Source organism: Egretta garzetta, unplaced genomic scaffold (genome assembly GCF_000687185.1).
Source record: "Egretta garzetta isolate BGI_Z169 unplaced genomic scaffold, ASM68718v1 scaffold5, whole genome shotgun sequence".
NCBI lineage: Eukaryota > Metazoa > Chordata > Aves > Pelecaniformes > Ardeidae > Egretta > Egretta garzetta.
The window spans coordinates 5,223,101-5,245,665 of record NW_009259707.1 but is presented as its reverse complement, the minus strand read 5'-3'; the positions used below and the strand labels follow the sequence as shown (position 1 = coordinate 5,245,665).

At 42.6% G+C, this 22,565-nt stretch overlaps 1 protein-coding gene across 1 annotated transcript in view; it reads right to left on the bottom strand.

Annotated features, from left to right (window-relative positions):
* The window catches only part of AFF3 (AF4/FMR2 family member 3), a 285,751-nt gene that overhangs the window by 1,145 nt on the left and 262,041 nt on the right, over positions 1-22,565 (bottom strand). The window contains exons 18-23 of the mRNA XM_035894361.1: positions 14,151-14,214; positions 11,358-11,494; positions 9,305-9,376; positions 6,745-6,838; positions 2,325-2,374; positions 1,971-2,185 (exon numbers count right to left, since the gene is read on the bottom strand). Coding sequence (XP_035750254.1) covers positions 1,971-2,185; positions 2,325-2,374; positions 6,745-6,838; positions 9,305-9,376; positions 11,358-11,494; positions 14,151-14,214 — 632 coding nt within the window. The remainder of the gene's footprint in view (positions 1-1,970; positions 2,186-2,324; positions 2,375-6,744; positions 6,839-9,304; positions 9,377-11,357; positions 11,495-14,150; positions 14,215-22,565) is intronic.

Below are 22,565 nucleotides of genomic sequence, written 5' to 3'. Positions count from 1 at the left end.
GGGGGGGGGGGGGGGGAGCAGGGGCTGTCATTCCTTCTACAGAAAGAAAGCGTGCTTCTGCTTTTTGACATGGTCTGGGTAAACGCATCCCATCCAGCCCCACGACTTTGGGGGGCAGGAAGCTGTCTTGCCTCCAACAAACCTTTCTCTCCAGAACAACACAGATGGCAGTGAACACTAGCCACAGCTATGTCTGTGACCTGTCTGTCACCAGTCCTGACCAGCCAAACAAAGACAAAAATTAGATGCTTCTGAGTGAGACAGCTATCAAAATTGCCTTTTTGGGATGTTTTGGAACAGATTAGGAGCTGACTGAAGAAAATAACACCTCTGCAGTCCTACTTTGTAGACAGGATTCCTATCAAAATAGTTACTTTCCTGATCAAAATCATGCGTCAGTTTTCTAGAATAGTCCAGTGCCTTGACTCACTCACCTCTGTTTTCCTTGGCCAGGTTGTCAGCCATCTCCCAGTAGTCATAGCTGTGCAGGATGCTGTTGGTGATGCTGACATGGTTGGCGGCCATTTGATGAATGCGCTGAGGGATGCTGATGATAGGAGATGGGGAAGGGGCCCCTGTGCTCCCCTGGGATCCTACAGAGCTGACTGGAGAAGGGCTAGGGGACATGGGTGATGGAGTTCCTGTGCTCCTGAAAACAGATGTTAATACAGTTACTGAAAAGGGTGTTGGGATTAAAAACATGGAAGCATCAGAACATACTGCAGGTAAGAAAATATAATTTCTGACTGCCAATTTGATGTAAGGTTTTGTGCAACCTGTGAACTTACTTTCCACTGGCACCCCAAGGCGATGGGTTCTGGGCAGCTTTTGATGAATTCTGTAAAGGAAAAAATAATTCACAATGCATATAATTTGTATAAGACTACAAAAGGAAGAACATTGAACAGTATAAAATTAAAGAAATGTAAAGAAAAAATTGTGCAGATAGAAGTATTCAAGTCTCTTGATGCAATGAACCCACTCAGCCTGGTTTGGTGTTGTGATGAAGCAGTGCTGCAGCAGACTCAAATCTATTAAACTCAGTATAGAGTTTATAATAGACTAAGTATATTAAACACCTTGGGATGGGGGCTGATTAGGAAAAGATGTTAGTTGAAACTGAAACTTTTCACAGAAATCCTGGGAGTTCAGAAGAAAGTGCTGCCAAGACTCTTTGTGAGGTTTGACACGGAACTGCTTGTGACAGAGAAAACCAGAAGGATTTCCTCCCACTCTGCTGCCCCCAAAGACAAGTGTCATTGTCCTAGGTCCTGTGAGAATGTGCAAGTCTGCTCAGCCTGGCTGACCACAGGGATGTGAATCTGAGGCTCCATCAGCTCGGGTGGGTGTTTTAACCACTAGGCTCAAGAATCTCTCTCACGATTGCTCCTCCTGGGGCTCTTCCCCTTGGTTTGAATATGGAAGCACTGACAGGGCCAGAGAGGCTGCCTGTGTAGACTGGTGGTACTTCTAGCTGAAGGCTTACCCAGACCCCCCCAGAAGGGGACGTTAGATCCTACAGTGTGATCTCTCGTATACCTCGGGGGGGGGGAGCAGGGGCTGTCATTCCTTCTACAGAAAGAAAGCGTGCTTCTGCTTTTTGACATGGTCTGGGTAAACGCATCCCATCCAGCCCCACGACTTTGGGGGGCAGGAAGCTGTCTTGCCTCCAACAAACCTTTCTCTCCAGAACAACACAGATGGCAGTGAACACTAGCCACAGCTATGTCTGTGACCTGTCTGTCACCAGTCCTGACCAGCCAAACAAAGACAAAAATTAGATGCTTCTGAGTGAGACAGCTATCAAAATTGCCTTTTTGGGATGTTTTGGAACAGATTAGGAGCTGACTGAAGAAAATAACACCTCTGCAGTCCTACTTTGTAGACAGGATTCCTATCAAAATAGTTACTTTCCTGATCAAAATCATGCGTCAGTTTTCTAGAATAGTCCAGTGCCTTGACTCACTCACCTCTGTTTTCCTTGGCCAGGTTGTCAGCCATCTCCCAGTAGTCATAGCTGTGCAGGATGCTGTTGGTGATGCTGACATGGTTGGCGGCCATTTGATGAATGCGCTGAGGGATGCTGATGATAGGAGATGGGGAAGGGGCCCCTGTGCTCCCCTGGGATCCTACAGAGCTGACTGGAGAAGGGCTAGGGGACATGGGTGATGGAGTTCCTGTGCTCCTGAAAACAGATGTTAATACAGTTACTGAAAAGGGTGTTGGGATTAAAAACATGGAAGCATCAGAACATACTGCAGGTAAGAAAATATAATTTCTGACTGCCAATTTGATGTAAGGTTTTGTGCAACCTGTGAACTTACTTTCCACTGGCACCCCAAGGCGATGGGTTCTGGGCAGCTTTTGATGAATTCTGTAAAGGAAAAAATAATTCACAATGCATATAATTTGTATAAGACTACAAAAGGAAGAACATTGAACAGTATAAAATTAAAGAAATGTAAAGAAAAAATTGTGCAGATAGAAGTATTCAAGTCTCTTGATGCAATGAACCCACTCAGCCTGGTTTGGTGTTGTGATGAAGCAGTGCTGCAGCAGACTCAAATCTATTAAACTCAGTATAGAGTTTATAATAGACTAAGTATATTAAACACCTTGGGATGGGGGCTGATTAGGAAAAGATGTTAGTTGAAACTGAAACTTTTCACAGAAATCCTGGGAGTTCAGAAGAAAGTGCTGCCAAGACTCTTTGTGAGGTTTGACACGGAACTGCTTGTGACAGAGAAAACCAGAAGGATTTCCTCCCACTCTGCTGCCCCCAAAGACAAGTGTCATTGTCCTAGGTCCTGTGAGAATGTGCAAGTCTGCTCAGCCTGGCTGACCACAGGGATGTGAATCTGAGGCTCCATCAGCTCGGGTGGGTGTTTTAACCACTAGGCTCAAGAATCTCTCTCACGATTGCTCCTCCTGGGGCTCTTCCCCTTGGTTTGAATATGGAAGCACTGACAGGGCCAGAGAGGCTGCCTGTGTAGACTGGTGGTACTTCTAGCTGAAGGCTTACCCAGACCCCCCCAGAAGGGGACGTTAGATCCTACAGTGTGATCTCTCGTATACCTCCAGTCATTAAAGACTCTCACTGCTATACTGTGCCTAGGTTAACGCATTTCATTGCTTGAGGAGGGGCTACCTTGTACAAGCACTATATTTACAGAGCAGGAGAAATTCAGGTGTCCACAGTAATGGAAACAGAATAGCTAAAATGGTTCTAGTAGTCAATCTACAAGAGCTGGTGGGAATTTACTGGAAGGTTCCTGCCCATTTGACACTGGAATGGATTGCCCAGAGAGATGGTGGAGGCCTCATCCCTGGAGACATTCAAGACCAGGTTGGATGGGGCTCTGAGCAACCTGATCTAGTTAATGGTGTCCCTGCTCACTGCAGGGGGGTTGGACTAGATGACCTCTAGGGGTCCCTTCCAACCCAAAACAACCCAAAACATTTTATGACTCTATGATTTGACCTGTGGAAAAAACTCCTCCCCTCTCCCAAATACTGTGCCTGATTTAGTCCTGGGCCTGTGACAAAGAAGGATGTAAAAAACCGAAGTCTAAGAACCAAAACTTTTCTGGTCTGTCCCATCCGCAGCCTCATGTTCAGCAATGACCAGTTTCTAATCCTTCAGAGGAAAGCGACCTCCTCGCACCCTCCTCTGAAACCTTATATGCAGATAATTGTGTGCTGGGGAACAAGCCTCCCTTCTAGACAACCACAGGAGACCAAGTGAAGTCCTGCAGCTTGAGATCTGTTTACTGGTTAAATGCAAGGCTGCAGGTGTTGCAAGCTGCAGGAGTCCCAAGTGTTAACAGCAGTAGACTCTTGGTCTCCCATGGCTTAGGAAGAAAAAAATGATAAATAAGGAGCTTCATAGCTTCGTGGGTTTCAAGGCCAGGAGTAATCCCCCAGGACACTCAGTCTGCAATTTCCCTTTTCCACCAGTCATGGAACTTTTACGAGAAGCTACATTACTTTTAAAATTTATTTTATTTTATTTTTTTAAAATGGATAGCTAGTTGTAAAGAAATCCTAAGACACTATTTACCCCCTTGTTCTCCTGTGTCCTGTGACTAATGTTTAGCAGGGCTCACAGTTAGGAAAGCAGATTCTGTTTCAGGGTTTCAGCACTGAGTTTTCTTAACTTCAGTGCTAGCTTTTGGATTTTGTTGGCCCAGTGCCAGCAAAACTGCATGTCACCTGGTATTATCCTCTCTGTTTCCACATACACAACGATCACATCTTCTCTTAACTTGCTCTGCAGTAAGCTGGCTATATCTCTCTTCAAAAAGTTAGTTTTCTCAGTTTTGATGCCTCCTCTGAACTGCTTCTGGTGTTCTCACGTCTTTCATGTGCACTGGCTGTATTTCAGCAGTGATCACATCAGTGCTGTGCATGCCCTGGCATTCTTCCTGCAGTTTGACACTGGGCCTTCTACATCCCAGGTAAGTGCTATGAAAAATAAGCTTTGGAGTGTCCCACAGGGGCTTCTTCCTTCAATGGGTTTTCTTTTTTTTTTTTTTGGCAGGAAGGGCTAAAGTGTGAAAGGAAAAAACCGAAAAGTTCTCATTTACCATCCTAAATAGAACCAACCTGGGAATCCTTGGCATTTGCTCCTCTTACAGAACGTTGGGTTTTTTTTTTTCTCTTTTCTTTTCTGATCTGTCTCAGAACTACTGGCCTTCATCTTTCTAGTGTAATGGAAACTGAGTACATGTTATTTACTTACAGAGTTGGAGGCAGGAAAATATGAAATATAAATATCAAAAGGATACTTCTGCTGTAAATGTAACCAGCCTCTGCCTTACTGTACAACTTCCCACACCTTTTTTTCTCATGTTTTAGGTATATTACTCTAGCCTCCTCTCAGTTCTGCACCAGAAAGGTGGGGGTAAGGATTCTAAAGGGTGTAATGTTGTAAGGGACCATCTCTTATCCCACTTTGCTTACTGCTACCCATTCTCCTGCTTTCTTCATGCTCTCAAATGTGTCTGGCCCTTGAGTATCTGTGGCTTCTTTTTAATTCTCTGCTGCATTAATTTTTTTTATGACGGAAATAAAATACCTAAAAGGAGATTTAAATAATCATTTTTTCTTTTCTAAAAGAAAAGTGTGTCTAATTTTCCCTGCAAACGTGTGTGACAAGGTTTAAAATCTTTCTTTGATTGATAATATATGTGGAAGTTCTTAATGCAGTCAGCATTTCACGTCACTTGGTTTTGAAAGCTTTTAGATACCAAATATGAAATGAGTGGAGAATTGGCTTGTTTTCCACTGAAAATTATAGCAAATGGATTTTTTTTCCATTTTTACTTTCAAAGGTGAGAATACTTTCTAATATGAAACTATGCTATCATTATATCAGCAAGAGCTCTGCAAAAACCCAAGCCCATCTTGGCTACAGCAGAGTCTAAGTCCATTTTATGTTTGCTGTGCAACAGTTTCTGTCTGCCAGTAGGAGACATTTTACATGGTTGAGAGCCTGACCATCCTGTTCTTAATGCAGGTATTCTCTGAACTGGTAAAGAAAAATAAAGTGCTGTAATAAGCACGCATTTCTTTCCCTTGAAATCAAGACATTGTTAGAGAAACGTAATGAGTTGAATTATCTATTGCTAAATTTTTAGAAGCGATTACAGTGCCTTCAGTTTCACTTTGACAATAACGGATCCGTCAATTTCCTTCACTGTCTTCATGTGTTCAGAATCTGGTCATGAGCATTCGAGATTGTATTTGAATTTTTTTATTAACAAAACGTCAAAGGATGGATGTTTTTCATTTCAAGGTACCTCCCTCTGCAAAAAAACCCCAACAGATGAGCCCTGTGTTCAAAGGCAAATGGCTGTTCAGGTCCCTCAAAAGAGTTTGTCTTAAAGCTTGTACTTTGTAAAGCTTGTACATATGTACTCCCATGTACATGTTAATTTTTTAAGTAGAAAGATAAAGACTAGTTTTGGTTTTGGAGAGGAAATGCTGGATGGACTGACCTCTAGGTGAGCTCCACCTGAAAGGTTTTGTTCCTGAGATACCTTCCAGAGAAAGGTTGCCCATCAAATACAATATATTAAAATACTTTGAATGATTCCTTGTCTTATTCAAAATAGCCAGGGTTCAGACCTGGCAGAGAGTGGAAGATGGAAGCAGTAGCAGGCAAAGCAGAACAGGAAGGGGAAGCCAGCAGTGCTGTGTCAAGCACATGGCAGGTGGTTTAGTTGCCCTCCCATGCTTTCGTGCAGCTCTCACTCAAGTCAGCATGGGCTGTTTGCCAGTTCCTCAGGTAAGAACATGTCCCACTGCACTGTCCTACCAAGTGATGCTGCTACGTGGAAGCCCCGCAGATGAGGACTGATCTAGATCAACGTCCTCAACTCACAGGTAGTCTAGTGGGAAGTGTAATCCTGGAGGGGATTCTTAGAGCAAAATCTGCAAAACCTATTTGCAACAGAGCTAGATAGCACTAGCCAATTGACCCAGAATAATCTGAAAATGCCTGTTTTTTAGTACAATAAATTTCTCATTCTTCATGAAGGGACACGGTGTGTATTTTGCGAAGAGGGGCTCTCGTGAAGACAACAGAACTGACTAGAGATCAGGTGTTGCCATGGGAGTCTATGGTAAAACTCTACTGACTTCTCAGGGGAAGAACTAAGCCCAGCACAGCTGCTGTTTCAGTAAGATGCTGTATTTCCTATAATGACACACTGATCTAAAAACATGTCATAAAGAATGCACCTTGAAATACTCAATAAGCGCTTTCGAATACTTGACCGCATGGTCTCTCTTGAGTCGGAACATCCTCCAGTACAGAAGGGCCAGGCAGCGGTAACTAGAACAGAAGGGAGAGCAGAAGGTAAAGCGTGCCCCCTGAACAGAAATCCCAATTAATTATCTTAAATTCTCAAACTAACAGAGTGGAAGGCTGACAGCGCCTTGCTTACGTTTTTTATCACCATTCATTTACAGTACTTCACACTTTGCCACGGATTCGTGAGCAAGGCTAGGTATTACAGCCAGGACAGGTCATGCAGACAAATTCTACCAGTGAGGTACGACACATGCTGTATTCAGAAGGGTTTGCAGGTTTGGGTTCCCAGACCTTGACTCTGACTTGAGCTCTGCACACTTGACCAAAGGCCTCTTCCATGGAAAGGTTGTTACAGGCCTGGAACCCAACACAGGCATTTTTAAAAAATTTCTTTTTGTAAATGCAAGGGCACCCTTTTGGGATATCATATCCAGGGACTTTATTACAACAGCCTGGAGCCTGTAGAATGACCTAGAGTTGTAATGGGTGTATTTTTGTGTACACGCAGTGGTCTCTTCCAGCTGCAGGAGGTAGCTGGGAAACCTTGGCCCTGTCCAGGTTTCACTGGCCAAGCTCCTCTGTGGGAAACCAGAAAGGAGATTGTGTTGGAGCCTGGAGGCCATTCCTAGGCCACCTGCCTGATTTCTTCCCCAGAGGAAACCAGCCACGGGCCAAAAAACTCAACGTGCTGTACGGGAACTGTCTGACCCCATGCTCCTCGTTAGTCTGCAGAGAGTCACACACCTTTAACGCTATGTGATTAAATGAGAGTAATAGCTATTAACCATAATTATACATCATAATGACTGATCATCAGCATTCAGGACACACAAACTCTTTTCTTCGCTATTGGCTTTAGGTGCGCTGGTGCGTTTTCCAAATCAGGAATCACTGCCACCTCTTCCCAGCAAGCTTTTTGATGGGCAAATGTGGAATTGCCCCTCGGTAACACAGCTTTGGAAGCAAAAATCTGGTGTGGTTTGCTTTTCCTTTGGCAGCAGCCGCCTTTGTTTTTAAAAGCAGTATTTAGTCTGGGAGCCAACATGAAGCACCGGCAGGTGCCTTGAGTTTGCAAATGCCAGAGCGCTCCCCACCTCCCTGCGCCCGGGAGCTGCCCAAACCTCAGCAAACCCCCTCCAATTAGCAAACTGCTCGGGGCCGGGGGGGAAATAAAAATTAATCAACCTCCGCCGGGGTTTCTCGGCTCGTTTGCCTCCCGTCCTGAAGGCAGAAGGTGAATTTCTGCCTTTGGCCGCTGGAGGACAGCCTCTCCTTAGGAGAAGCCGGCGCCGGGGCCGGCCGGCAGCAGCCAGGGGAGGATGCGGTGGCCTCGCAGCCACCATCGCTCTCACGCTGTCACCTTCACAGGTGACAACAGGGCGAGTGCAGCTGGTGCCGGCTCAGCTGCTGGCTGCCAGGCGCTGAGTTAGGATGGCTCTTCCTCGCCCGGGGAAGGCACCGTCTGCTCGCCCCCCTTGCGCCGACCTTCCCGCCCAAACAGATGCGGCGGCCGCGGGAGTTGGGATGCGATGCGGTTCCGCGTGTGCCGAAGCGCTCCGGCAGTTCTGAGCAATCCTTCGTCATATGGCTTTATTATTATTATTATTATTTTATTTTTTTAATTGTTCTTTAGTCCTTTTCCCACCCAAGCGTTTTTAAAGTAATTGCTGCAAATGCATTCTGTGCTCCTCCCGACGGCGCAGCAAACGGCTGACAAAGAAAGGGCATTTAAAAAAAATAAAATAAAATTATTGCATCTCTGGATATTTTGCTTTTTTTTTCTGTTTTTTTTTTTTTTTTCTACACATGATTAATTAGGACTCCTTATTTATGGAGGCTAAAGATGCATTTAATTTGGATTTTTAACAGATGGTTAATAGATGTTGAAAACACACTTGCTGATTGTAAATGTCCACTTACTGAGAATCAGTAACCATGTAATAGGTATTTTATGTATTACTACTTAGATATTAAATTAAAATTTGATTTTAATAACATTTTAGTATTTTACTAGCAATCAGCAGCCATCCTATAGAATCTAAGGTGCGTGCATATATATCTCTAGAAATCTCAGTGTAGAAGGCAATCCAAGAGGCTTAATTATCACCATCACTGTATTTTACTTCATATAATGTAAATATAATTTACGATTACTGAGCCTAAAATGTCAGCCACAAAAGAAATTACCGAGCTATTGGTACAAAAGTACATCACTCATAAAAACAACAAACCATCAGGCATTTAAAAATTAATTATGCTGACGTACCATAGCTGACCTGTCACGGTCAATAAGTACGAATTGCTTATTTGCAGAGACAGAATGCAGACCTGGTACAGTGATACAAGGGCCGGACCTTCCTGGAGCAGCAAGTATTCTCTTAATTTCAATAGACAACATAATCCTATCTGGCTGTGTCCAGCATCTGATTTTCAAGAACTGGCTCACTGCAGGAAAGAAGCCTTTTGAGGAAATCTTGATCTACTAACCATAATGCTGCCAGCTGTTTGTCTTCTGGCGTGGCGTTGGGGCCTGAGTGGGTTTTTAGTCTCACTGCATACCTTAAGCAAAAGGAAAAAAAAAGCCAACGTGAGTTAACTGAGACCGCTTTATGTTACTGATCAGAGAGCTAAGCTGGCCGATGTCATTTAGTCTGCCCCCTTATACATATTTGCTTGAGTTACCAGACAGACATGTGCTTTCTCTGGTTGTGTTTCAGAGCTATTTTGCCATTAGCAGTGCCTCCCTGCACTCTACTCAGCAGTAACTCCCTTGAACATCCATCAGTCCAGAGGGGAGCCTAGCTGGCAAGGTGATGCTGTCCTACCAAAATAACCTCGGCTGCTGTGGAGACCCAGTTACAGAGAGTTCATGCAGAAAGGTTTTCAGAGCATTTGAAGGCAGACAGCCTGCCTGGGAGCTGGTGCTGCCCTCACCCTGCCAGTCCTGAGCGTGTCTACCCACATCTCCTCCAAGCAGAGCACAGCAGAGGGGGAACATGTGGCTCAGAGCTATTTTTGCTCATATGACATTACATTCAAATTCTATAAATATTAAACATCCACAGAGGTAGCACTGCTGTTTCAAGAGTGTATGTGCTATGCAATCACAAATTAGTTTCTGGAAATCTCTGCTTCCAGCTGAATAACCTGATCGATGGACAAGGTTAGGACAACACACAGCACTTCTGGGCTCGCTTCCAGAAAAATACCTGTTCTCCATAATTAGCTGCTTGTGTTTTTTCTTATCTTTGCTTTCAAACTTTAATCCTGATACCTGTGCAAAGATTCAGTATGAACGTTTTGTTTCAACAGGCATACCTAGTAAACCACTTATTTTTCTGAGCTGCAGCAAGTGAGATCAACAGCAGTTCACACTACAGCACAACCCCAGCTACACACATTATCGAAAGCTACGGATCTGTAAGCAAAATTCATTTCCAGAGATAGGACCCTATATTTACTATCACAAAGACGGGGCAGACAAAGAAAGAGCTTTCTGCCTTTTGAAAAAAAAAGAAGGGAAGAATTGCAGAGATGGGATGCACTGAAAAAGAGATTTGATTTTGTTAATAACCTTCCAGTTAGAAAGCTAGCCTCAATCCACTGAAATGCATGAGAAGAGAGCCCTAAGTGGAATAAAATGCCAATGGAATTGTTAACGTGCGAGAAAACCATTGCATCAACACTAGGTCCAAAAGAATGCAATTGTTTTAGCAGCTCTGCTCCACTGATTAAAAATTAAAATGTTTTACTTCCTATGAACTTAGTCCTGACAAGAACTGTGTGGTTGACTGTCCTGAGGAATGATGCCATGGTCACCGACAGTGCAGCTTGCTCTGCTGGTGTGGCTGGGCTCGCTCTCTTGCAAGAGTCACTCAGCTGCTGGGATGATTTTGACCTTTGTGTTCTCTACTGACACTGTCAATAACATTAACTATTAGTACTGACTATAAAGGAGGAAAGGACTCAAGAGACAAACTTTCTTCATAGGGACTGAGGGTGGGACTGAATTCTAGACTGTCCTCTTCGGAGAGCTGTGAAGGTGACTAAATGTAGGGGTCTGTTTTAGCGTGGGCTGGGCTGCTTTTGTGACTCCACTGGCTACAGTAGGAGCATACACATCAAATGGACCTTCAGTGTCCATTTTTCTGTCTCTGCTCACATCTTCTTTCAGGTAACCATTAAATTGCAGTCTTAAACACATTGCAACATTTTGCAAACTACTGCTCCATGAGAATGTTTTGATATTATCTATTATTATTATTTTTCCCTTTTGAGTATCATGGGACTTATACCATGAAACTCTGGAAATAATTTGCAGCTCAAGTAATATGAAAGGCTTTTTTTTTTTTTGCATTCTACACAGTTTCCTGTTTTAATTTCCAGAAATCACAGATATTACATAAATATTACATATGACTGACCAGGCACTTGGGAGGACCTCACTTCTCCCCTTTTACTGTACCTAGGGAGTTATGTGATAATGTAGATGAGCATGTTTGCACAGAGTAACCCCTGAGGTCATCTCCTCCCTTCCTACCTGATGAGTTCAACTGTTTCTGAATACATTGTATAAGGGGATTTAGATTCCATTGGGCCTTGTTCCATTGCATTTCCACACTCAATAAACGATAGTGCTGCTTCTGCATAATTCAATGCCTTTCCAAACTTTTCCACCTAGAGGAAAAAATAAGGACACAGAGAAATAGTGTAATCATCAAGATATTGTTACATTTGATGGGATTTTTTCAACATCAGTTGTAAACTTGACACAAATTGCTATATCTTCGGATTCACAGATTTTCCTACAAGACAGATAAACCCCATCAAACCCTATGCATCAGCAAAATTCATAAGATACAGAAAGTAGAGCTGAAAAAGACTACAAAATGTTATTTGATCCACACTCTTTGTGTCCAAAGAAGGATCAACTCTGCCTAGGACATTCCTGACAGATCTTTGTCAAAGCTTTTCCAGCGCTGGAAATTCCACAAGCTCATCAGGCCTTTTGTTCCACCTTTCATTAAAAAAGGTTTGACGTATGTTTGCAAATGTAGTTTTTCATCACTCAGCTAAGAAAGGTAATGATTATCATGGACTAAGAGAATCAGAAATAATACTTAGACTACTAGCTCTCTTATTTGAAGGCTCATCTGTGTTCTCATGTTTTCTTTATCCCTACCGTTTTCAGCACTGCTTGACCACGCTCTCCTCTTGTCAGGAATTTGCTTTCTATATCCTCCTCCTCTTTCAGGGACTGCTCTGCTCCTTCAGCTTCTCCTGCCACCCTTCTTCCTTTCCCCATTTCTTCTCCCATTTTTAGTACTTCTTTGACTCTGTGTGTGTGTATTTGTGTATTTATACAGATACATGTTCCTACATGTCCTCAATGATGGTGTATATGCAAATGTGCTCACGATGTTCATATGTGTACACTTACCACTTATCTGCTCTCAGAATTTCAGTTTTGATGTGGATAGAGATGAATCATACTAATAACCTCTCTGTCCTGACTTCTCTTTCCTTCAGTCAGAACTCCTGCGGTACATAAAGCCCATTAATGGACTGGATGCATTTGGTTGAAATCTGATGCACACAGTGAAAGGTTAATGGGCCTTATTCTTTTCCAAGGGATAAAGATTTTAAATAGTAACTTTGGAATGGCACACTGGCTTCAATCTATTTTAGGTTCTTATATGACTCCCATTGCGATCATACCAGAGAAGTTCAGAAACTTTTTATTGTATTTCTCTCCCTGACGCTCCTGTGCGGGTGGAAGTGCTATTATCCCAATTTCACAGATGGGGGACTAAGGAGCAGAGAGACTTAGAGTAATTTTCAGGCTGCTCACTCTAAGTGCCTATGTTAGGCATCGCAGTGCCAAAGTAGGAGGTATCGAGCCCAGCAAGGTGATTCAAAGGGCCTGGAGGCACTTCGGCGATATGGCAATTCCTCTGGGATCCCTACACAGTCAATGAGGGAGAGAAAGCACCTGCAAAGAGTGATTCACGAGGTGTAAGTAAGGTGCTTGTCCACTGTGTATGGCAGCTGAATGTGAAGGATGTTGCAATCACCTAACACTGACGGGAGGCTATTTAAACTGTGCCTAAGTGACTCTCATGCAGGAAACTTGTGGCGGAGCAGAGAATAATGTTTGCACCTCCTGCTTCTGGGAGTCTACCATAAAAACATTTCTCTTCAGGCTAAGAATTTTCTTTGCATATTAAGTGATTTTTTCCATTCTGGTTAAAGCAACACACTAAAATGCACCATTTGTACTTTTCCACAATATTTTCTGATTTAAGACTCACTTTAGAGTAATATGGAACTGAATAAACCATGGAAACTTGTGCTAATAAACTCAGGTAGAGCGTTAGCATCCTAAATTAAGGGCCTGCTTCTGATTCTCTGGCCTTTTTACATTCTGCACAGCTGAGAAAAAGAAGCGAAGAAACTGAGGCTGGGAGCTACCTTTCTTCTTTCCCGCTGCTGTGACAATGTCTCTGTCTGACAGAGCAAGGCAGGACTGCAGCTACTCCCACCTGCAAGACGGCCATATTAATGCAGGGTCCCACCTCATATATTGTGTTTGCCATTCCAGAGGCCTGATGTTTTTGAGGCCGTGTGAGCTTATTCATAGTGCTGCCCAAACGTAGCCTTGGAGGAAGCTGAGAGGTGGCTAAGTGGAGCTCTCCCAGAGCACTGAGTACTTCATTGCACCCACTTGTTGGAAAGACTAGCGTCTCCTCAGTGCTCCATACAGCCTCAGATTCCCCTTTTCCAAGAGGGTCTTCCCAGTTACAATTTTAGACAGGTCACAGCCAGGGCCAAGAATCTGTTTGGTGCAAGTCCCTTGTGTGCAAGTTCTTCCTTTACATAGATCTCAGGTGTGCTTCTGATTATGTCAGGAGAGGTCTGCCATGAAGCCAGGATTCTTTTGGCACTGAAGAGCCAAAGGTCTTTAAAAAAAGTGCAAATACCTTAGCCACCAGACCAAATTTGGGGATGCAATTACAGGACCTAGCCAGCTAGTTAAACTCAGAAGATAGGTATGTGGCTCCCTTACACAGCCTCCATTGCTATAGTTACTAATTAAAGCAATGGAATAAATGGAAAGTTTTATTTATCCAGGCCTTTATCTCAGTAAGTCATTATTTGTTAAGTCATAGTTTATTGGGCTATGAACATTTGATTATATAAACATTTCTTAATTTAACAAGCCTAGCCATCCTTATAATAGATTTTATAATTACCCCAGCAATACTGCACTGATGAAGAAACTGCATTACAAAAATAATTTGCAGCAACATAACTGGAAAGAAAATGTTCTCACCATTGCATCTGCTTTATGCTTCTTCCGTTTAGCTTCCTGCATAAAGTAATCTGCATTGCGTGGCCTACCAGGGGAAAATAAGAAGACATTTTATTATTTTCTGAAGTGCAGAATATTTTCAAGTTATTTTTCCCTTATTTTAAAGCTGATTTGCAAACATTTTTTATGAAGAAAAAACACTTATCATGTAACCATGCATCTTCTATTTCCAAATTGCTGCCTGTGGAGACAATAGCATTTATGGCTGTTCTCATTCTTTAGAAGTCAGTGATTCAAAGCAAAAAAAAAGCTAATAAAATGCGTTTTTATGGATTATATAAACTGCTTCCCAAATTAGTGCAGTTTTGATCGCAAAACGGATGCAAGCATCAAGCGGAACAAGTTATTCCGTCTTCTCCTCTCCCTGGTGCTTGCTTACCTCTTTTTCTACCCCTCTCTGTACATTGTCATTTGCCTTGGCTTCTCCCTCCTCTCAAAACAAATGTGTGTTTAATCTCTCTGCTTTGAAAACACACATTGAACCTGCTTGCCTCCACAACGACCATCTCCTTCTTATCTGTAACCATGCTGAGAGTGCCGTTTACTTTTGCTGCCTGGAGTTCATCTCTGACTAGGTGCTGGGCCACCCGCTGCAATTCCACTGGCATTGCTCGTACCAATTTCTCTGCTGATTTCTCCTCAAACAGATCTCAGAGGCTCCATCCCTTCCTTAACCTACCTGGCCTACCGACTGCAGGGCACAAATTCAACTGCTGTCTCTGCAGAAATTCACAAGTCCATTTCTGATCCAGACTTATCTGCTTCCATTCAAACTGAAAACACAAACTGGTGTCTCTTTGGCAATGTCTGGTCACCGTCTCAGCGAGCTCTCATGGCTGAAGCAAAGCTCTTCATCTCCTCCCACAAGCTCTCCCTATTGCACCTTTCTCAGTCACTGTGGAGAACAGCCATTTGCTGTGTTGTTTCAGGCCATAACCTTGCATCTTCAGTTGTTGCCTCTCATAAAAGTCTTCTCATTTCCTGACCCTGCAGATTCTTCCAGTCTCATATACGCAGGAGATGGCCTTGTTTTTCCTCTACTCATCTAAAACATGTCCTGGTTCTTCTCAGCTCATACTGTGGTCACTCCTATATCCTTGCCTCTCTCTGAGAAGGAAGTTTTGCCTTGCAAAATAGTTTTCTTAGTATTGGTTACCGTGTCATCCCTTTGCCCTTATCTCATGAAAATGAGATATTCCTGAGTTGTCAGAGTATGAATTCTGATGTTTTTACCACTCATGCTTTTAAACCCTTGGCACTGTAAATGATGCAGTATTATTGCCACTCATCAATCTCTTGTAGGTTAACCCGGGTAGGCACCCCACCCCCCCCCAGCCACTCGCTCACTCCCCTCAGCAGGATGGGGGAGAGAATTGGAAGGATAAAAGTGAGAAAACTCATGGATTGAGATAAAGACAGACTAGTAGGTAAAGCAAAGCAGAACAGGGAATTCATTCACTGCTTTCCATCAGGAGGCAGGTGTTCAGCCATCTCCAGGAAAGCAAGGCTCCATCACACATAATGATGACATGGGAAGACAGATATCATCACTCCAAACACCCCCCCTTTCTACTTCTTCCCCCAGGTTTTACTGCTGAGCACCATGTACTATGGTGTGGGACATCCCTTTGGTCAGTTGGGGTCACCTGTTCCAGCTGTGTCCCTTCCCAGCTTCTCGTGCATCCCCATCCTGCTCAGTGTCAGGGCAGAGTGGGAAACAGAAAAGGCCCTGAGCCCCAGAGCTGTACGCAGTGCTCCTGATGAGGTCTCATGAGAGTGGAGTAAAGGGGGAGAATCACGTCCTTTGACCTTCTGGCCTTGCTTCTTTTAGTGCAGCCCAGGATAGGGTTGGCTTTCTGGGCTGCAAGCGCACGTTGTTGAGCTTCTCATCAACCAAACCACCCAAATCCTTCTCTGCAGGGCTGCCCTCAATTCATTCTCTGCCCAGCCTGTATTTGCGCTTGGGATTGTCCTGACCTACGTGCAGGACCTTGCACTTGGTCTTGTTGAACTTCATGAGGTTTGCATGGGCCCACCTCTCAAGCCTGCCAAGGTCCCTCTAGATGGCATCCCTTCCCTCCGGCTTGTCGACCGCACCACACAGCTTGGTGTCATTGGCAAACTTGCTGAGAGTGCACTCAGTCCTACTGTCCACGTCGCTGACAAAGATCAAAAATAGTCAACCTTAATTTGAAGAGAAGGAAGGCTAAATATCACTGGATAGAAATAAAATTCAAAATCTGGCTAATTTTGAATGACCTCTGCCCTAAAAAGCTTGTTGATATGAAGAAAAACAATTCCTCTGCTCCAGCTTTCTTTAAAATATTATTCTCCCTCAGAGTGAAATCTCCTCCCAGCTTACTCTAGCCAGTAAAGGGGACTAAAGACACATTTGTGTCCCAGTATCTCATAACCTACAGCAGCTGCAAATAGTTCCTGCACCCAGTAAGATGTTAACATTATCTTAATAACATGAACCATCTGGATTTGTTCTTCGTCAATTATTTAGACATTGAAACAGTGTTAGCTTGATACAGAAAAATTACTGTTTTCAGAACCATTGAAAGAATTCTTTGTTAAGTCCTGTCTGTCTTCGTCTTGTGCAATGACCTAGGTAAGAGGGTTTACTATGAAGTGCCAAAAAGCAAAGCAAAGCAAAGCAGAGCCAATCAACAAACCAGTGGTCTCATCTTTCTGAAATGATCAAAGTGATGAACCTTTACATGATCCTTTCAAACTCAGGTAATTAAAATACATCCTTTGCAACATACCCTCCCATATATCATCCAGCACTATACGTCTATAATTTGCTTGTTTGAAGCATGGGAAGAGGCTGTAAAAACAAAGTGAGATAACACCATGTAATTATGGTCTACTTATAAATAAGTTAATTGTAAAATGGTTTTCAACTGGTATCAGGTTTTATTCTCCCAAGTTATGATTAGCAATGAGGGTATTAGCAAGAGGCATGCACCTTACTGAACCAAGAAGCCTGCTTTGAGGGCCCTGCTATGGAGTGGTTAACCATAATGCAACGTGCAAAAAATGAAGTAATGGGTTTGTACTAAGTCCAATTGTTTTTTGGAAAGCCTAATATAAAAAAGAAACTATTAAAAGGCCATTTGAAAGCAAAGCATATATATTCTCAATGTGAACGTTTAGGTATTTTCATAGGAAAAATACAAGGTAGACTTACAAATTAGGGGATGCCTAACAGAAATTAAGATTCATTGGGGAAAAATGGGTAGGGTATGTTTCCTTCCCTTCCAGTTTCTTAAACAGAGCTTGTTCAACAGTGTTAATAAACATGCCAAGTCAAATTCTGTTCTATTTATGCCATCTATGAAATACTACTCTTAGTTTAGCACTACATGTTAATAAACTTCCTATTCAGATTACTAATGTGCATGTTGGGTGACAATGGAAAACTGAAATGTCCTACAGATTTTATGTATGTTTTATGTACATTGCATACATTTGTTATATCACTTTAACAACAAAATAAAGGTGTGCTTGGATTTAATTATTTTCTGATTTTTTAATGAGAAAGAAAGGTTTCAAATTCAGTTTTGTTTAGGTTCCCACTGCACATGAACATAATTTGTCTTTTTAAATCCAGTATACTAGTATAAATTATTACGCCCTTTTCTATAGGTTTCTTGAGGATAACAGGTTACCTCATCTCACGGACATATGAAGACACATGAAAAAGCTGATGCACAAATTAATTACTCAGGATAGCTCTTCTGCATACTGCACATTTTGTACCTATGAAGTTCACAGAAGTCTCTTAATCATATTCTCATTTTACAGACCCTTAAGTTATAGTGACTGAGAACCCATATCTGTTAGAAACGTGAAGGTTCATCCAAATCTCCTCTGCAGCTTTGCCTATTTAGTTACATTGGTGATAATCTCAGACTAGAGAATTTGCAGGTAATCCCACTGGATGTTAATCTCAGATACTATATGTTATTGATGAGAGGCATCTTGAAGAGAAGTAAATCTGTTCTCCCACTGACAAGATTCAGAAAGATCTGTGGCTAAAGCCCTTTTCAGGTCTTTGGTCTAGGGTTTGCAATCCCTCTGTAGATCACAGCCTCGCTATAGCCTGAGAAGCCAGAGAATAGAGAAAATGTCTACAGGATTAAAATGGTACCAGACTCCTGGTTGAACTGGAGTGCATAAGAGTAGCAGAAGAAGCACTGGAGTCTCTTTGTTAGGCTTACTGGTCATGAATGTAAACTGAAGTCCCATGAAAATTTATTCATTGACTTCAGGTTTTCAGACAGTTGAGTCAGATTCTCCTCTTAAGTTATTTACGGCTGTATGTATCTATTGGTGTCAGCACTGTCACTCCAGATTTACAAACAGAATTCAGGCCTCTTTTTAAAAAAAATAAAAATTAAAAAGATGTCTGACTTCAAATTAACAGGTACAAACAAGTGTTTTATCTCTATTAATAATCTTGACTGCACAAGAAAGTCTTTTGTTTCTGAATATCTGATTGTCGGTACTTTTAGAAATACAGCCCTCTTCAACAAAGCCAAAAAGGAGTTCTAATACACTGCTCTAATGCATCTCATATATCTCTGTGAAAGGCAAGAGAAAGAGCGTAAAGCATCAGTGCCAGCTAAGTCAAGCTGCTGGTGAATTCTCCCTGGGATCAAGTGTCATTATGTGAAACTGGCTGCTCTCGAGGAGAATTTACCCTACTCTGTTGATGGGGGAAAGCAATCAAGTACCGCTGGAACCAGTTCAACGCATTCTCAGTCAACACTAGCCAGTCACCTAGGCACTGCAACAGAATCCGGCCTTTTACAGAATAACCCCCCCCCATGGCTAGATCTGATAGTACAAACAAGGCCAGGCTTCCTTTTCAGCAGCGGCATTCAAACCATTTATGACTTTGACAAGGGCAGGCTCGGTTGCATGGCTGTGGCTGAATCCGGGATGAAATTTATCAAACAATCCGCTACTGTCCCGAATTTCTCTCACTCGCCTGGCCACCACTTTCTCTGGGAGCTTGTCGAAAACCAGCAGGAAAGACAGCATTTCCATTGCTCGTTATGTTGCGCGGGATCCCAGCGTGAGGGGAGATGGCTGCGGGCATGGTAATTACTCCCCTTCTAGAAGCAGCCTTTCAGAATTTCCAGGTTGCTGAGCTCCTAAGAGTGGTGTTACCATTACTCAGGTGAAATGCTCGCGTGTGTGTATATGTTTCTCTCACCCTCTTTAGCTCTATGCCATTACAGCGTATCTCTGCCACCTTTGTCTTTTGCTGCCTTCTCTGAATTTAATTTACTCCAGTTTAGCAGATAATTGCAAAAATGTAAACTCATGCAGTAAAAAAGGGGAAGAGAATCAAACAAAGTGAATCAATAAAAGCCTTACTTCGTACAGTAATTTATCAGCATCTACTGCAACATAATCTCCTTGGAACTAAGTGCAACCGCTGGTATTTACAGAGTACGGTGTAGCTTAGACTCCAATATACAATTTTAATTATAACTGCATTCAAAACCACATTTTTCATCTAATTTTTGTATTTTATATGAACTAAATACTAAACTATAGCATTTTCTGCTTCATTTACATAATCTACCACTTGTACATTATTTCTTACTGTGGTATGGTGCTTTATGAGGGTACATTAAAAAAAACTAATAAAAGTTCAATTAAACATCATAAATGTAGCCAAGTGCATATTTTAATACCCTTCAGAGATAATGCTGCTGAAGTGTTATAAAAAAACAAACTAGTGCTTCCTCGGTGTACAACAATTGCACATAATAAAAGCAGCTTAAATCATAATTCTAAATATAGGAACAGTTTCACAACTTTAGTAATCTAGACCCTAAGAAAGTGAGTGTGCTGGAAGGGAGAAGAACAGCAAAATAAGAGACTTTAAAATTTGGTCAGGGCTAGGGGCAAATCAGAAGAAACTGGCATAGCCAGGGTTAGCCCACGTACAGTTTTGAAGCTGTGCCAGTAGGCTCTGAACTTTCAGTCCAAGAGGAGAAGAAAATCCTGTAAGAGCAAGAAAACCACGTAAAGTGAAAGGTAGGTGCATACAGTTCTGCCTATTTGCTGTTTCATACTGGGATGTACGTCAGGAGCGTGCCTGACACGTTGGGTCACAGATAAGGATGGTCATCTTGGGGGTAAAAGACAGAGCTGAAGCTGGGGAGCAGGTCTTACTCTACAAAATAGCACTCTCTCCCAATGTCTCATGGCCTCCTACCCATTCCACAACTTAGATATTGTTTTATGGGACATGGCACTGCTGCGTCTTGGGAACGGCACACATGGTGGCACACGAGGTTGGGGAGAGCCCATGGCACTGTACAATGTGGGTACCCAGTTACAGGAATCTCACGTGCACTGTGGCAGACCCAGCAGGTCTGGGAAGTTCAACCAAGGAGCATGCAAGTGGAGGGGGCAGAGAGAGTATTTGTGACCCATTTAAATGATAATGCTATAGGCATTTCAGAAAGACAGGAACAAACAAACTGATTGGAGTCAGGCCAAATGTTAGAAAAATTTACTCAATCACACAACTACACAATTACTATCTTGTTGGGCTTAGTATAACAAGGTCAATATCTTAAACTAGATGAATAGATGAATAGTAGAGATACCTAGAGAGGGAGTTACTGTTGCAAAAAATAGCAGACAAAATTAAAGTCTGGCACCTAATTTAAATGAAATGAAGAAGGATAAAATAAGTGGGGATTCCTATTTTGGCAAAAATGCAAAATCCCCTAGACTAACCAGCCAATATAGTGAAATACAAAAGACCATGAGGAAGAGTCAAAATCCACTACAAATTCCTGGGCATGACCCAGATTCATGACTTAAAAGATATCCGTGTGAAATCAATATCTAGACTAAAATATGCAAGGGCAAAGCGTACAAGCAAAGAGAGAAGAATGAAAGAAGAATTAACAATAGAGACAAGCTCTTGTATTAAAAGCAGAGGGAGAAAACACTACATCCTTGCAGATAAACTACAATTGTGTCTCTTTCAATGTATATTAAATAGATATTCTGAAATCAGCTCATTTCAGTTGAAGGTGGGGTGAAAGCCTTTACAGTCAGACCTAAGGAGCGAGGGCAGGACCTCAGCAGTCCAGATTTATATTGTTTTAAAATACCATGGAATCACACCATGAATCCTCAAGAGGCAGCTGAAAACCAAAGATCTTTCTGGGAGAGGGACTACCTGGCAGCCAGCTCCCATGTTCCCAGCTCTGATGAGTGAGAAGCCAAGGTGTGGGTGAAACTGTTGATGACAGAACATGTGAAACCTGAGTCAATGAATGGGGTATCTACACTGAAAGGAGCAGGTGATCCTGAAACAAAGACTCTATCCAGGGCTCCTGTCCTGCAATGCCAGTCTAAGAAACTTCAGTAATCGCAGGATTTGAAAGAAAACATAATCAGGCACTAGAAGACCAGGAAAGCATCTGATAGGGATTTTGGGAATTCATATTCCTCATGTGCATTAACTCAGCACATCCCCTCTCCAGCTCCATGACTCATTGCTGGTTCTCAAGATGAACAGGGTATTCCCAGGCTAAAAATGAGTTTGAACAGTCTGCATGTGATTGTCTAGGCTAAAGTGGTTATGCTAATTTGCTAGTGTGGCTAGTTATCACTGGAAGATGAAAATATCCTTTATATGTTGAAGGAAAGATCAGGAAAGCTCCCAGATTTCCCTGGGGGATGACAGCCTTTGCACTCTAGGGCCATTACAGTGAGCCTTCTAGTCCAAAAGGGAAATTTTGGGTAATTATATTTTGGAAAATGGACTTGAAGCACATTCTTCAAACATATGTAAAGGTATTTCCCACTGCCACAGGAACAGCAAAGCTGACTTAGGAATTAAGTTGCAAATAGAGGCATTAGAATATCTCTTACACACCACACCTGTGAATCCTGGCATTGAGGGTGATGAAAACAAACAGCTCTCTGTGATCCAGCACAAAAAGACAAACCCTGGGATGGACTTTTAGCTCTTTGAGGAGAAACCAATGTTTGTCACCAAACCTGAGGAAAACAAACTCTGTCAAGAACCGGAGGTGTGGGAGAATGGTAAACACCACAGGAGGTTAGACGAGCCTTCTTCATATTCAGTACGAGACCTAGATTAGTCAAAAAGCTGCAGGCTTTGGAGGATTCTCATCAGCTGCTGTAGGCATCTGCTCATTGCTCACCAGTTGCAGAGGTGAGGAAAGACTGGGAGAGACTGGTGGGAGAGACTGTCCTCTCCTGTCTGAGAGAAGCGGCTCTGCTGCTGGGACCTAGAGGGGCCTGATTAGAAGACCCTTGTCCTGCTCACTGTTATGATTCATTGTGGACTAAAGATATTTT